Below are 15920 nucleotides of genomic sequence, written 5' to 3' on the forward strand. Positions count from 1 at the left end.
GTTAAGAGATTTGCTTCCAAATACACTATTTTATAACATAGCTATGACCTCAATCAAATGCACTATTTTTATTATTATTATAATACGTAAAGAAATATATACTGACACGTGCTTTTGAGCGCGTTAGCGGTAGACGACGGGTGGCTTTGCCGCCAGCTCGCGCCGCAAGATGGCGGTTGGCGGCGAACAAATATTGAGAGGCGCTGCAGAAGACATCAGCGGCAGTCCAAATGAAGTCAACGGATACGTGATCCCTCGGGACCACCTTTGCAATCTGCACCGGCTTCCTGAACAAAAAACGTGCCCCCCCCCCCGTTTCTCAGAGAAGCAAACGCTGACTTTGAAGTCTGCGAGGCTGATGATAAATATGCTAATAGGTAGGGGGAGTGGGGAGGAGAGGCTCCATGTTGCCACCCATGGTTCAATAATAACACACGGCTCGGCGCGCCTCAGAGGCCTTTCTGACAAATCAGCCGTCTCGTCAGGATTAAAAGAAATACTTTAAGAGTGTGGATTGTCTCCACTCATATGATTGAAACGCTTTGACATAATGCCGCCTTGTTGCGGCGGTGGCAACAACGATGACATCGGTGCTGTGTGAAGCGAGAAGAGAAAATGTCTCACCTCCCTGTGCAGCCAACACATGCGACTCCACCGGCACACCTCCATTGGTCAACTTGCGCCGCCTCGTGGTCACTAGAACACGGTGCAAACAATGGCTCAACAACAGTGTCTGGCTGCTAAAATCTTTCATTTTTCAAGCTTCAACGCTCCCTCATCCCAGTTCACCAACGCTGGTGACCACTGGTACGTTTGGGGAAAATGCATTAGGGTTTGTCGTGGCAACTTGGGATGTTTTTTTGTTTTGTTCTGGGGGGTGTGGTGTTAAGTGTTTGTACTGCTGTTTTATTCTGAAGGGCCAAACAGGAAGTTGGGGTGGGGGGTGTTCCGGTGATGTGGAATGGCTGCGAGTTTAGAAGATATGAGACGCAAATAAAGACCGTCTAGTTGCTCTACAAAGTGTTGGTTGAATCCTTACGCTCGAAACGCGACATGGTGTCAGAAGTGGGATCGACTGTAAGAGCTTACTCGCCGGGGATTGAGAGTAGGTCGTGCTGGAAGAAAAAGTAGCCCTCGCCACACGCAGAAAGATGTCGGAGGGTAACGCAGGAGCTAACGTGGCGACTCCACCGCACCAGCAACAGGCTAATCCGCCCCCGAATGCCACATTCACCATTCAGCCTCCTGAAGCATTTGATTTTTCAAGGCCACAGCAATGGGAGAAGTGGATACGGAGGTTTGAAAGATTCCGACTTGCTAGCAACCTGCACCTGAGTTCGGAAGCTAATCAAGTGAACACGCTCATCTACTGCATGGGGGACGAAGCAGACGACATACTTCGAGGTCAAGCTTTATCGGACGCGCAGAGGCATCAGTACCAAGCAGTAAGAGACACTTTAGACATATATTTTGTGCCCAGAAAAAACATAATTTACGAGAGGGCTAGATTTAACCAAAGAGTACAGCAAGTTAATGAGACTGTAGACTCATTTGTCACTGCCCTGTACGCGTTGGCCGAAAACTGTAACTACGGAGCCTTGCACGATGAGTTAATAAGAGATCGTCTCGTCGTGGGACTGAGAGACACCAGTTTAGCTGAGAGACTCCAAATGGACAAAGATTTGACGCTGGAAAAAGCCGTGAACCAAGCCCGGCAGTCAGAAGTCATCAAGAGGCAGCAAACCGATATAAGAGGGGAAAAGAAAGCGGACCTAGATGCAGTGTCAGTGAAATACAAGAGAGAAAAGTATTCTACGTACAAAGCCCCAAGTCTACCAAAACACAAAATGGCTAAATCACCAAATGAGAGTCAGTGCTACAGATGTGGTAGAAGCCCAGCACATGGCAAAGGACAGTGCCCAGCGAAAGATGTAACCTGTCATACATGCGGTAAAAGAGGACATTACAGTAAAGTATGCAAATCTGTTAAAAATGTACATATGATTGAAACAGAGAAATGTAACGAGACACCTATATTCCTTGGTTCAGTACATGCAGGTTCAGATCCTTGGTATGCAGACATAACCATCAGAAACCACAAAGTCAGGTTTAAAATAGACACTGGAGCTGATGTTTCTGTTATCCCAGCCCAGATGTACTTTTGTATAAACCAAAATGAAACAGAGCTGTGTAAACCAGATAGACCATTGATTGGACCAGGTGGCACTCCACTCAATGTTTTAGGTATGTGCAAAGAAACACTGTGTAAAGGTGAACAAAAGATTCAGGAAAATGTGTATGTTATCAGAGACTTACACATGGCGCTGTTAAGTAGGCCAGCAAGTGTCAAACTAAACCTTGTGTCTAGAGCAGATAGCATAGACATTAAAATGTTGAATGAGAACTACCCTAAGTTATGTCAAGGGTTGGGTTTAATGCAGCAACCTTATACTATAAAGTTGAAACCTGATGCTGTGCCTTTTTCCCTTTCCACACCAAGACGCGTTCCCATTCCTTTGTTGGGAAAAGTTAAAGAGGAACTGGAAAGAATGGAGTCAATAGGGGTGATCAGCAGAGTTGAAGAGCCAACTGAATGGTGCTCAGGTATGGTCCCAGTGCCTACTAAGAGTGACTCAGTGCGCATATGTGTCGATCTCACCCACCTCAACGAAGCAGTGTGCAGAGAAAAGTACATCCTGCCTTCAGTTGAACAGACACTTGGATCCCTGACTGGAGCAAAAGTCTTCAGCAAGCTCGATGCAAACAGAGGCTTCTGGCAGGTTCCATTGGCACCAGAGTCAGCACACTACACAACATTCATTACCCCATTCGGACGCTTCCATTTTAACAGACTTCCGTTTGGAATTGCCTCAGCCCCGGAGCATTTTCAGCGGAGAATGTCAATGATTCTCAATGGGCTGCCTGGCGTGGTTTGTCACATGGATGACATCCTCATCTGGGGGAAGGACCAACCAGAACACAACGCCAGACTTCACACAGTGCTAAACAAACTTCAAGCGGCCGGTGTCACGCTAAACATGGACAAGTGTGAACTGAGCACGCAACAGGTGAAGTTCCTGGGACACATTTTGTCTGCTGAGGGAGTCAGACCAGACCCGGACAAAATAAGAGCTGTGATAGCAATGAAGGAGCCGTCAAATGTCAGTGAAGTGCGCAGCTTTCTTGGAATGGTTAACCAGTTAGGAAAGTTTATCTCTGGTCTGGCTGAAAAAGACAAGCCCCTGAGAGACCTGCTGTCAAAGAAAAACCAGTGGGTTTGGAGCCATGCGCAGCAGAACGCTTTTGATCAGTTGAAAAACGAGCTGGCATCCACTCCCGTTCTCACGCTCTATGACCCAAACAAGGACTTGAAAATGTCGGCAGATGCCTCGTCTTATGGACTTGGAGCAGTCCTATTCCAGAAGGAGAGTGAGGAGTGGAGACCAGTAGCATATGCTTCACGTTCCTTAACAGAGACTGAGCAGAGATATGCACAGGTGGAAAAAGAAGCGCTTGGATTAACGTGGGGATGCGAAAGATTCAAAGACTTTCTCATCGGGAGACATTTTTCCCTAGAGACTGACCACAAGCCACTTGTCAGCCTGTTGGGACAACAAGCACTAACAGAACTTCCACCCAGGATTCAACGGTTCAGACTACGGCTCATGAGGTACAGTTACTCTATCTCACACACCCCAGGAAAAGCACTTCTCACTGCGGATACACTGTCACGCGCACCTGTCAATCAAGAGACAGACTCTAAAGCTACGGAGGAACTACTAAATGATACAAACATCTATGTGAACGAAATAGTCAAAAACCTACCTGCTAGCTCGACATATATCACACAATTAAAAGAAGAGCAAAAAAATGACAGTGTATGTTCGGAACTCATGTCATTTTGCCAGAGAGGCTGGCCAGACTACAGCCGTCTCATAGGTCCAATCAAAGCATATTGGCCACACAGAGACACATTAACAGTCCATGACAAACTGTTACTGAAAGGCACCAGACTTGTTATTCCTACCACTATGCGCAACAAAGTCCTGGTAGCTCTCCATGAGGGACATCAGGGCATGTCAAGATGCAGACAGAGAGCGAAAGAGGCAGTGTGGTGGCCTGGTTTGAGTAGCCAAATAAATGAGCTTGTGAAAAACTGCACCACGTGCATTAAAGAACGTGTCAATCCAGTGGAGCCTTTAATGCCCAGCGAGCTTCCAGAGAGACCATGGCAAAAAGTAGGTGCAGATCTTTTTACACTCAACAACAGCAACTACGTACTTCTGGTGGACTACTATTCCAGATTCGTGGAGATAGCTAAACTGACACCCACTAGATCAGAAGACGTTATAGTACACCTAAAGTCAATTTTTTCCAGACATGGTATTCCGGAATTCTTCTACAGTGACAACGGACCTCAGTTCTCTAGCCAACAGTTCAAAGATTTTGCTGCAGCCTACGGTTTCAGACATGTAACCAGCAGTCCAAGGTTTGCACAGAGCAATGGTGAGGCTGAGCGTCATGTCCAAACTGTTAAAGGACTACTCAAGAAGGCAAAAGACCCGTATCTTGCACTGTTAGCTTACAGGGCGACCCCTTTGGCTAATGGATATAGCCCAGCTCAACTTCTAATGGGAAGAAGACTTCGCACTCCAGTGCCCCAGCTCCCTTCGTTGCTTGTTCCCAGACTACCGAACAAGGGCTTTGTGGCGTCGAGGGAAGGGGAGATGAAGTTGAAATACAGTGAGGGGTACAACAGGCGACATCGTGTGCGAGATCTTCCTCAACTGTCACCAGGACAACCGGTATGGATCACGGACACTAAGAGTGAAGGGACTGTCATTTCTTCTCACTCAGCACCCCGCTCTTACCTGGTTGAAGGTCCTTCCGGAGCCATCAGGAGAAATAGACATCATCTACTGCCAATGCCGGAAACTACACCAAAGATGGCAATCCCAAGTACACCTATCAGTCCAACAGAGGATACCTTACCAACACCAAACATAAGTGAGTCCCCTGTCCAAACTCCAAAGGCAACAAGTCCTGTCAGAACAAGGTTTGGCCGTGTTGTCACAAGGCCACAAAAACTGGATTTATAAGCATGTATGTATGAAAAGAAAAAGGAAATGTTTAAGAGTGGTGTTACATGAAAAGAAAAAGGAAATGTTTAAGAGTGGTGTTATAAGAAAAGAAAAAGTTTTTCCTTCATGCAAAATTAGTACGTCTTCATGTTTGCAAAGAAAGGGGGATGTGGTGTTAAGTGTTTGTACTGCTGTTTTATTCTGAAGGGCCAAACAGGAAGTTGGGGTGGGGGGTGTTCCGGTGATGTGGAATGGCTGCGAGTTTAGAAGATATGAGACGCAAATAAAGACCGTCTAGTTGCTCTACAAAGTGTTGGTTGAATCCTTACGCCCGAAACGCGACAGGGGGGGGGGGGGGGGGGGGGTTGTACTGTCCCTGGAAATAGAAATACAATAAGACTTTGGTGAGATCATCACATTTTAAAATTGCTAACTTGTGGGGAACATGTGACAAGGCTGGCTGATTTTTTAAACGGGTGCAATCCACAAATTGTACTGCACCTTAATGCCAACTTGCAGCTAAGGAAGAAGCAGACCTGATGGATGGATGCGCTTTGTGCACCTGACGTGAGGAAAGGCATGAAGAGGAAGGCCTTGCTCCTCCATGGCAATCAGCTGCTTCCCTCTCACGTCACAGCAGAGCCGAGCATCTATCTCCACCTGCAATCAGACCCCTCCTCCCTTTTCCATGCATACTTTGCGTTCCAACCAGGGCGCGCACGCCCCCCAGTGGCGTAAACGTGTACAGCGAGGAGGAGCCGCGCTTGCGTGCGCGCCGTTCAGCTAGAAGAAGAACGAAACGTCTGCAACTGCACGCAGGTAAGAACCGGCGCCATCGAGACCCATTTGCACAATTCCGCAGAAAAAAATGCCGAGCGGCCCGCATTCGCTCCATCAACCAGCCGTGAACGGTACCGTGCGCGTCCGCGTCGGCTCACGCACGCAGAATGTCACAATATTGCGTTTCGGCTGCAATGTGTCATTCCATGACGTGTTTTTTTTAAAGCTCTCGGTCGCGTGCGCGGGTCGACGGGCGTCGTTCGGCGCGTGCGCGCGGCATCCTTCGAGCAGGTTCTCCCGCCGATGTACGAGCGTGCGCGGTTCTTTGTGTCGCGCGTGCACGTTTCGAGAGGCCTACTACTTTATTTTAGAGCATACAAGCAACGATGGCTGACGGTACCATTCCCCCCCCCCCGAATATTCTTGCATTCGACCTCCCTCCCATTTGATGCTGACGTTTTCTTCGCGTGCGGCCTTTTTTCCCGATCTAGTTCAAGATGCACATAATAGAATGTGCACAGATTCTTTGTCCTGGCACGATGCAGCTAGGCATTTTTTCAGACTCGCCTCTAGATGCGAGTGACACCACCACCACGTTGTTTTTTTTGAGAAACGAACGGTCTCTTTCACTTGAGCCACAAGCTCGCAAGGTGCCAGTGGCTCAAATGAACTCACAAAAATGAACTGACAGAGAGCCAATAATTTATTTGTAATAAATTTGAAAGGAGTCCAGTTGACTCAACACAAAACATGGAGATTGACCTAAACAAGCAAACTCAAACTCAACAGTCAGCAAAGATAGTTGCTGTTGCAGAAGCAGTGGATATTTGAACACAAATGGTGGAGCAACACAAGCAAACTGATCATTATAACAGTGCTGCCAAAAATGATGTGGGGTCATTCAGGGTGATGTGGGCTCAAGGCCTCAGGGCATGTGTCAATGACAACACAGCTCCATTGAGATGAGGCTACTTAGCATAAGTTAGTATGAGGCGTTCAGGTATCAAGCTAGCATTAGCATTAGCGAGCCAGGAGGTGCAAAAAAACAGAAATGTGTTCTTTTGTGACTGAGTGTGCGCATGCGTGCGCGCCGGCCTGGAACAGCCAAGTGGGTCAGGACCAATCAAGCGCAAAGTGGAGCTGCGGCGGGTCAAAATTGTTGGGCGCTCCTCTGGTGGCGTCCAATCACAGGCAAGCTGTGACACAGTCAGCGGAACGGGACGCACATCCTGTTTGCTCAAGTGGGCGTGCTCCTGCTCTGTTTGCTACTTTTTAAGCTTGGTTTGTTCTTCCGGGAGAGGTGAATCGACGGCATCTGAGCAGGCTTTTGAATCCAAGAGCTTGAGGGTGAACATATACGTTGGCGCGTGAACGGCCGCACGTGGCCCATTTTGGGGTCGTGAGAGCATTGAAGATTTGATTTTAGAAATGGAAGGCGGGCTTTCTGGATCGTTGCATGCAGAAGATGGGCACTTTGTCACCTTGGCAAGCAAAAAGTCAATCAATGCAAGTTAGAAACCTGATGAAATTTCCCAAAATGAAGGCCTGACAAAAGTCTGCATCTGGTTGCCAGGCCCACTTCAACGTGAATTTTGAAAATCCCGGCTGCTGACCACCGCCAGTCCACATGACATCCACGCGAGCCACAAGCTCGTTAAAGTAGCGAGGATGCTAACACTTACGCCTCTTCCACGGGCCCCATCCTGGTGTGTTTGCCTTGTTTGGAATCGTTCATGCAGATGCCTGAATGGCGGTTTTGTCCACAAGCGCCGAGGGAGCGTCGCTAAATGGGACACGAGCGCGTGCACGGTCCGGCTTGACACAGCCACTGTTACTGTGAAAAGTGACATCATCATTTGGCGTTGGTTGTTTAGTGCGAGTCGGACCACTGGAAGCCATCTTGTGTCGGAGGCAGCAAGTGCCTCATGTCATCACGCAGTCCTTCATTGTGTGTCCTCCTCCGCAGCCTCGCCGTCGCCAGCATGGACCACGCCACCGCCAATGCCAACATGGCCGCCTTGAGCCTCAACGAGCACCATCACGAGAATGGCGTTGCAGGTAAACCTGGGCCTAGCCGCCCTCAAGTTAGGCCCGCCTCACGACCTCTTGTTTTGACCCCCAGCTCATGCCGCCAAGATGGATAACGGAGCCGCGGAGAAGGTACGTCCTCATCGCCTGTCCTCCTTTAGCACTAGTGCTAATGTAGCATTGTGACGTCCACACGGCCGTCGTCCAATCAGATAGCAACCTCACCGTCGTGTTTTTTTTTTTTTTTGCAAATTGCAGAAGTCTCAAACTCCGGTGAGCAAAATGTCCATCAGAGCTCAGCCAGGTACATCCACTCCGAGATGATCAATAGAAACACGACCCAACCCGTCACGTGAGCGGTGTCACGTGACCCACGTCCGCTCTACGCTCCAGATGCCACCAGCGGCCAGAGCAGTCCCGGGACACCCAAGTCTCCCTCCAGTCAGGCGTTGGCCGGCAAGCCGGTGGGCGATGCCCACAAGGTGAAGAAAGTAGCAGTGGTGCGGAGCTCCCCAAAGTCGCCCGGTTCCCTGAAGACCCCGACCACTCTGGCAGCCGCGCCGCCCATGCCGGACCTGAAGACAGTCAAGTCAAAGATCGGATCCACCGGAAACATCAAGCACCAGCCAGGCGGTGGCAAGGTAAGCTTTCCGGTCGGTGCAAAACAGCGACGGGTGGGACTTTTGGGGCTGACGCGGAGATGCTTCTTCTTGTGCAGGTGCAGATCCTGGACCAGAAGGTGGACTACAGTAACGTCCAGTCCAAATGTGGCTCCAAAGCCAACATTAAACACGTGCCTGGAGGCGGTAATGTGAGTGAGACCCGTCACCGCTTCGACATAGCAGCCACGTAGCATGCCAAGCCAGTCAAGGTGGTGCTGCACTTTGCTTTCCTTCAGCTTCCTTCTTCTTCTTCTCGTGCAGGTTCAAATCCTGGAGAAGAAGTTGGACCTGTCAGGTGTCCAAGCCCGCTGCGGCTCCAAAGATAACCTCAAGCACACCCCGGGCGGCGGCAAGGTGAGGCGCCATCTCGGTACTGCGTCGCACGCTCCTGGTAGGGGTCGCGTTCGAATGAACGCTCACGTCTTCAACCGTCCCCCTTCGGTGCCTTGTCGTGGCGCCTGGACCTTTTTGGCGTGGTAACTGGCATCTCTGCCGTGTTGACTTCCAGGTTGAGATTGTGAACAAGAAGTTGGACTTGAGCAACGTGCAGTCCCGCTGCGGTTCCAAAGATAATATTAAACATGTCCCCGGTGGCGGCAATGTGAGTAGCTCACTGCTGATGGGCTGATGGACAGCTCATAACCCTCCCCCCCTCCCTTCAAGGAGCAAATCCTTGAACCACCTCACCACCACCAGACCAGACCACAGCCATCTTTCACTTTGAACACGAGTAGGCCTGCTACTGAAGCGCCCCTTGTGTGTCCGTCATGTTCCGTTCCCAATTGATCTTTGACCTGCCGGACGCTCCGCAGGGCAGCTGTATGATGGGGAAACGTAGACGTGCCAAAATGGTGTGGGGGGTGGCGGTGTGGCAACGTTCCGTGACTTGCCCATGAGTGATTTGAGCGTGGCCTCTGTTCTCCCGTCAGGTCCAAATCGTCCACAAAAAAGTGGACCTGAGTAGCGTGTCATCCAAGTGCGGCTCCAAAGCCAACATCCACCACAAACCAGGTGCACAAACGCATACATCCGGTCAAGTGGGTTGACCCACAATCACTTGATGGGCGCTAATTTTGTGTCCACCAGGTGGCGGCAATGTGGAGATAAAAAATGAGAAGCTGGATTTCAAAGTTCAATCCAAGGTGGGCTCACTTGGAAACATCAGTCACGTGCCAGGAGGTGGACAGAAAAAGGTAACATACCCCGAGACCTGCTAATTAGGGGTGCAAGGGTACACAGGAAAACCGTCCGGTTCGCTATGCATGGGACAATCGGTCCTAATGGACGACTTGTCCTTGTGCCTGTCCGAGCTGGTCATTATGAATTCAGTTCATCCCAGATTTAAACAATTTCAATACGACTACAGCAGCTACTACTCATACTTGTTCATATAAATATTTATTCCAAAACGATAAATCATGCTTGTTGAGTATTGCTGAAGTTTTCTGCAATCTTAGTAATAACAAATAGCATTTAATAATCCAGAATAATCAGAATACTCATTTGTGATGCAACAGTTAATGATCAAATGAATAAATATGAGATTTATTTTGAAATGATAAAATCAGTCAACAAAAACAAATCCAATCCATTACAACTTTATTTGGAGAGTCCATTTTACAAGAGCTGTTCACATCCAGCAATGGGACAATCACAACAATCATGAAACACAAGAGCAGAAGTCCAAAACTAAAGAACTTAAAAAAAAAAAAAAAAAGGGACAGTGAAATGAGTCGGCGCATGCCGCGTGTGGGTGATTTGAAGTCTGCTTCGTCCCTCCTTCGGCGCATTCCTCCTCCTCCTCATCATCATCATTATTATTTCAGTTTGCACTTGGATTTCATTTCTGTTGACTCCATCACGTTTATTTTTGTTGCATGCGTCTCACCCCTCCCCTTACCTTACCTTACCTTACCCGTCCGGCCTAGCGAGGGAAGAAAGGCGAGCTGAGCCCTTCCCACGCCGCCACCGCCCCCCCTCACTCATCTCAGACAGTCTGGCCGGCAGCCGCCAAGATGGAGGACGCCAGTAAGTAGCGACGCGTCGTCGTCATCATCATCTTCGGTAGCTGGCGTTCACATCATTCGCTTGCTTCTCCAATGAAACTTCGGACGGGCACAAAGGGCCCTGAAAGTGAGCCCCGTTGGTGACGACCGTGCGCCTTTGTGTGTTTGCGTGCTCGCAGATCGAGAGCCACAAGCTGAACTTCCGTGAGAGCGCCAAGGCGCGTACGGACCACGGCGCCGAGATCATCTCCCTGGAGGACTCGCCCACCCGCCAGCTCAGCACCGTGTCGTCGTCCGGCAGCCTCAACATGGCAGATCCGCCCCAACTGTCCACACTGGCCGACCGGGTCAGCGCCTCGCTCGCCCGCCAGGGGCTGTGAGGGCCCTGCCGGCCGACCGGGTCAGCGCCTCGCTCGCTCGCCCGGCAGGGGCTGTGAGGGCCCTGCCAAACTCCAACCCCCCTCCTCTTCCTTGTCCCGCTGCGTCACCTTCCCCATCCTCCTTCTCACCGGACTTTTCGTAGCCTCTGTCACGGTTGGATCGTAATTCGTATTAGGGCCATTTGACTTGGAGTGCCGCATTCACCGCCAATTGCTCTCAGCCGTTCGGGCCTTCCGAAATTTTAAAGTACAAAACAGTCCTGTTGATCAATTGCCATCTTGGAGCCAATCATTTTAGCACCCCCGCATCTTAACCTCTTTCATAGGGACGTTGGCTGCTGTCGTTGAATCCAAGTTGTCTTCACTTTCCTCCTTTGTGCCCGTTTTGAGGCTTGCCGGCCTGCCAATCTTCAGTTGTCACTATCTTGTCCGAGTTTGATGACAACGTTGCCGCCGTCCGTTGCTCTTGAGGCGGGGCGGCGATGTTTAGAAACGTTGTTGGCCAAATGAGGAACGTCAAGCGCTTTTGAGCAGTATTGTCAGTTGAGTTGAGAGAAGTGAGCGACGCAAGTCGATTTCCTGTGCCGCCATTTTGTTGTCGATGTTTGATGCATATTTTCACCTTCGTGTGATCGGAAATCCTTGGGCAGGTGTCCGACCTCATCTTCCGTAGAATATCTATTTATAGTTCCAGTTGATTGACAGTAATGGGTCTTTGTAAAGTATATAGCCAATGGGGAGGGGGGGGGGGGGGGTCCTGCTGTGACATCACTTCCTGCATGAGTTGCCAAAAGGAAGTGAAGCCAAGCGCCATTTGTTTTGGGTTTTTTCCACACGGAGCCGCCAGATTCGATGCTTGTGCGTTTGCAGGGTAATGCCACTTTTGTCCACAGTGTGTCGTGTTTTCTTACCAGAGATGAGTTGCATGCTAACTAACTTCTTCTAACGTGTCACTTGACGACCGAGACGAAGACGATGATCTCCGTGAGCCGGTTTCCATAGTAACCAACTCACAAGCTGTACAGTGGTGCAAATGTGATCGTTGTATTTGCGCATTTAATGTTTGTGTTTAACAATAAAGATTACAGAGTCACCCGAGTCTTTTTAGTCTTTTTATTCTTTGTTGACGTTTGAGGTCTATAGCTAATAAAAAATATATACCTATATATCGTCGCTAAAAGAATCTGTAGAGATTTAAGGACTTTTAGGAGATGAGGTTTACGACAAACTGACGCAGACACTTTTAGGATTAACGTCCTGTTATTTTTGTTTAGTTTTTCACCACGGCCCGTCAACGTTTCTGTCGTCACTTCGTGTCCGGTAGCGGGGACTCCTTGCTACCATAATTCATTCTCTTGTTCACTTCAACCTGTGAACATATGATTGCCCTCTGCGTCGTATTCTGGATTGACTTACTCCACTTGCACAAAATCAAACATATTGCACTGACCCCTTTGGAAATTATAATTGCAAGAGGATTGTGCGTAAGACTTTGGGTGGTGGTTCGTCCTACTCTTCAGAAATTTAGCAATACTAAAGTTGTTACGGTGCCATAATCGGACAGGCAAACAAATGGCAGTTAGCTCATTGAGAACATTCAAAAGACAAGCTAACGTCAATTTTCCTCATCAAAAACACATACCGTAATTTCCGGACTATAAACCGCACCGGACTATAAGCCGCACCAGCTAAAATTTGGGGATATTTGAGTTTTTTTCTTATATAAGCCGCACCAAACTATAACCCACACGTGCGCACGAGTTATTTACAAAGAAAGACAGTACAAAGAAATCTTTTTTAAAGTTTTAATAACATACTTTAACATGTCTTTCTAAATGCTGGCTGTGACGCAGCAGTAGTACTGCAGCAACACGGAAGTGTGTACGTGAGTTATTAAAGAAAGATGGTACACAGAAAGCCTTTTTAAAGTTTTAATAACACAATTTAACATTTCTTTCCAAACACTGCCTGTGACGCGGCAGTAATACCGCAGCAACACGGCAGTAACACAGCACTAATGGGGCTGGATTAAAAAAAAACATACCGGTAAAAGTCACTCAGACGCAGCGGTAACACAGCAGCAACACGGTAGCACAGCACTAACAGGGCTGGTTAAAAAAACATACTAGTACTTCATCGTCTTCATCTTCCTCCTGTGCACTGAAACCATCGAAGTCTTCCTCCTCAGTGTCCGATTGGAATAGTGTTAGATATCCTTCGCCTCACACTTTCTCAGTCTCTCTTTCATCGTCGCTTTTATGCATTTCTTCTAGTGTGATGAGGGTCTGTTCATGCTAATCTTATTCATGCACGAAGCGCTAAATTACATTAAACTAGCGAGCGACACGTATCGCTCCAAAGAAGATGTGACCGGGAAATAAAGAAAAGGGTGAGGCAACACAATGTCATCAACATCAACTGCCTTTAACTTAAAAGCGGCATCATATGCATTTATTTTGTCCCCCATAATGACAGTTTGTGTATAAAAGCTTCCTTTCAGTAATGTCCGTCTTGATCTCGTTCGGTCTCTTCTTTGTGTGAATTATACGGCACTATTTGCCTGGCGGATGGACATGCGATCAACATACTACTTTTCTCCCCAGTGACCGTGTCACATATCCCTCCGCCCAGCAAAGCGGTGCCGCACAACAGCAGTCCACAGCCTTTTTACGAGTGTATAAAAGTGATCAAGTCATCACAAAAATCACGGAAAACATCCTATATAAACCGGACCGGACTATAAGCCGCAGGGTTCAAAATTTGAGAATAAAGTCGCGGCTTATAGTCCAAAATGTACGGTAAATTGTTTCTAAAAGAAAGAAGAATTATACTGGTGGGATCAGCAAATCCTGATATCGCATCAAAAATTGTTCATAATGATGTTATTGTTTGCGCCCGGACCGAATTGGCGGTGGCTTCACACGTCACATCTGAAATAACTTTCTGACTCTACAAAACCAGATGTATAAAGATAGCTTGTTGAAACTAACCAATGTGAATGTTTTGGAGGGAATAATATTGTGTCGACGTACCACCGCGGTCGGCTCCTTTTCTCAATTTTTTCTGCCCTCTTTACACAAGCCATTTCTTCAATTGATAATTAGTATAGTCTTCTCATCAATACGAGAAAATTCGGCACTAGGGTCATAGTTCTCGGACAGAATTAGGTTTACCTCATCCGTATACTGTTAGCATGCGGCTATCACGAGAGACACGCTCGACTTTAAGCCTCTTAACAAAAGTCTAGCGCAGGGGTGGGCAAACCTTTTGACTCGCGGGCCGAACTGGGTTCTAAATTTGGACCGGAGGGCCGAACCAGGAGCAGAAGGACGTAGTGTTTGTGTGAATTAATATAAGCGACCTGTAAAGGTCATTGCATAAAAGATTTTGGCCTTTAGTAGGTAGTAAAGCATGGATATTCCAAACAAGTTTTTTGAAAACAAATGCATTTATTAACAGCATTAAAAAATAATAATAATAATTCACTAAAAAACTGCTACCAGTGATTCTCATAAAATACAAGACTGTTATTATGAATAACAGTCTCCATCACTTCAGTGCCTGCAGGTCAGATTAATGAAAGATCTTATGAGATCACATCAAACGGCAAACATTCTGACCAAATATATTATCTTGAAGAATCGGTGAACGCATACATCCAAATAAAGTAATCAAAACGGCAACACGGTGAGGGGTATCTGAAAATCAGAGCAGAGTTTTAACTCACAAACACCTGGTAACAGAGGTGAGGAAACGAGAAACACTTCCTTAAAGTAAGCCTTAAGAACTTTACAGGTTAAGATTAGTCCCAAACAAGTGGTGCATCAATGTCCTTGAGCATCCTGCATTGTTTGAAAACGAGAATGGTCGCTAGTTTCAATCCCTGCGATGTGTACAAATCATATTCAAAATGCCTCCCCTTCATTTTCAGTGGGAACAGTGTTGTTGGTCTCCCTTTTTTGCTAGTGCGTCATAGTCTGGAGTAAAATTTGTTGTGGCAATTCTTAGGCGAGATCCGAGGTGTTGGTCCGTTTACCTCGATCTGTGACGGGTTGATGTTGACGTTCATGTGGCTGAACGTCACGTCGCGTACGTCGAGCCAAATTGGCCACTCTCTTTTAAATGCTCGGCACTGTGTCCACCTTGCTTTTCCTTGGGCGACTCATTTTAATGGAAGGATTCCAGGGGAAGGTTTGTGGGTGGCTTTAGCGCAAAACTGCATCTGAAAGCTCAGCGCGCGAATTACAAGAATGCTGTCGTCACAGCCCACGCTCTAAATTCGGGACTGATACAAATAGAGCGCGAGTGCGCCAACTCCGTACTACTGAGTACGTATACGCACTTGAGTGTGCACCGAGCTTTCTGACACGGCTTCCGGTAGTAAATGCGCAGGCGAGCGCTTCCCCCATCTACTGCAGTCATTGCAGGCAAAATGACCCAAAAAAAAAGTTTAATAATACAATTTTTTCAGGGTTGGCGGGCCGGATTAAACGGTCCCGTGGGCCGGATGTGGCCCGCGTGCCGTAGTTTGCCCACCCCTGGTCTAGCGCCATAAATATTGATTAAATACGGTAATGTATATCTTACGGTATGTTATTGTAACTTTGTGTGAACAACAAGCAAGCAAAAAGCAACAAACTGTTGTTTGTCGCCATCTTGCTCACGCACCTGTTCTTGATGAACTTTCTGCCGCCTCCAATTGACCCACGGGAGTGACGTCACTTCCACCAGTTACGTCAGTTCCTTGTTTGGAGGTGTTTGGGTGTTGTCCGGTGTAGGTACCGTCTGTGATACAAAGCAAAGTTTAAAAAAAAAAAAAAAAAAATTCAAAGAACCACATTAAGTGAAAAAAGGAAACATTAAAAAAAAAGTCACAAGAACCAGCATCATGAATAAAAAGTCACCAACTATATAAAATACTGAATAACAATTTAAAAAACGAGACAGGCACGTCACAAGTAAAACATTCAAGTCAATAAATGA

The 15920-nt window shown here is 47.6% G+C and overlaps 2 protein-coding genes across 4 annotated transcripts; both read left to right on the forward strand.

Annotated features, from left to right (window-relative positions):
* The first annotated feature begins 926 nt into the window (after nucleotides 1-926).
* On the forward strand, nucleotides 927-5424 carry LOC133142945 (uncharacterized protein K02A2.6-like). Its single transcript, XM_061264603.1, has 2 exons — nucleotides 927-4805; nucleotides 4882-5424. The coding sequence occupies exons 1-2, from the start codon at nucleotides 1152-1154 to the stop codon at nucleotides 5005-5007; spliced, it is 3780 nt and encodes a 1259-aa protein (XP_061120587.1). The 5' UTR covers nucleotides 927-1151; the 3' UTR covers nucleotides 5008-5424.
* Nucleotides 5425-5770: 346 nt separating this feature from the next.
* Nucleotides 5771-12031, forward strand: LOC133143223 (microtubule-associated protein tau-like). Of its 3 annotated transcripts, XM_061265062.1 has the most exons (11): nucleotides 7135-7567; nucleotides 7828-7919; nucleotides 7984-8021; nucleotides 8148-8193; nucleotides 8283-8530; nucleotides 8608-8700; nucleotides 8813-8905; nucleotides 9481-9562; nucleotides 9638-9744; nucleotides 10480-10579; nucleotides 10737-10914. In XM_061265062.1, exons 1-11 carry the CDS (start codon nucleotides 7530-7532, stop codon nucleotides 10763-10765), a joined length of 966 nt encoding a protein of 321 aa, XP_061121046.1. In that variant the 5' UTR covers nucleotides 7135-7529; the 3' UTR covers nucleotides 10766-10914. The 3 variants fall into 3 exon arrangements, with proteins under 3 accessions (XP_061121045.1, XP_061121044.1, XP_061121046.1); XM_061265061.1 differs by lacking the exons at nucleotides 7135-7567; nucleotides 10480-10579 and adding an exon at nucleotides 5771-5900 and having other exon boundaries at nucleotides 10737-12031; XM_061265060.1 differs by lacking the exon at nucleotides 10480-10579 and having other exon boundaries at nucleotides 7133-7567; nucleotides 10737-12031.
* The last annotated feature ends 3889 nt before the right edge of the window (nucleotides 12032-15920 follow it).

This window comes from Syngnathus typhle, linkage group LG18 (assembly GCF_033458585.1).
Source record: "Syngnathus typhle isolate RoL2023-S1 ecotype Sweden linkage group LG18, RoL_Styp_1.0, whole genome shotgun sequence".
Lineage (NCBI taxonomy): Eukaryota > Metazoa > Chordata > Actinopteri > Syngnathiformes > Syngnathidae > Syngnathus > Syngnathus typhle.

Bases quoted from the DNA above. Each gene is read 5' to 3' on its own strand.
- LOC133142945 (XM_061264603.1), top strand. From the start codon at position 1,152: ATGTCGGAGGGTAACGCAGGAGCTAACGTGGCGACTCCACCGCACCAG. The intron at 4,806-4,881 runs GTATGGATCACG...ACCTGGTTGAAG, and splicing joins AACTGTCACCAGGACAACCG to GTCCTTCCGGAGCCATCAGG.
- LOC133143223 (XM_061265060.1), top strand. From the start codon at position 7,530: ATGCTAACACTTACGCCTCTTCCACGGGCCCCATCCTG. The intron at 8,022-8,147 runs GTACGTCCTCAT...TGCAAATTGCAG, and splicing joins ATAACGGAGCCGCGGAGAAG to AAGTCTCAAACTCCGGTGAG. The intron at 9,563-9,637 runs GTGCACAAACGC...TGTGTCCACCAG, and splicing joins CAACATCCACCACAAACCAG to GTGGCGGCAATGTGGAGATA.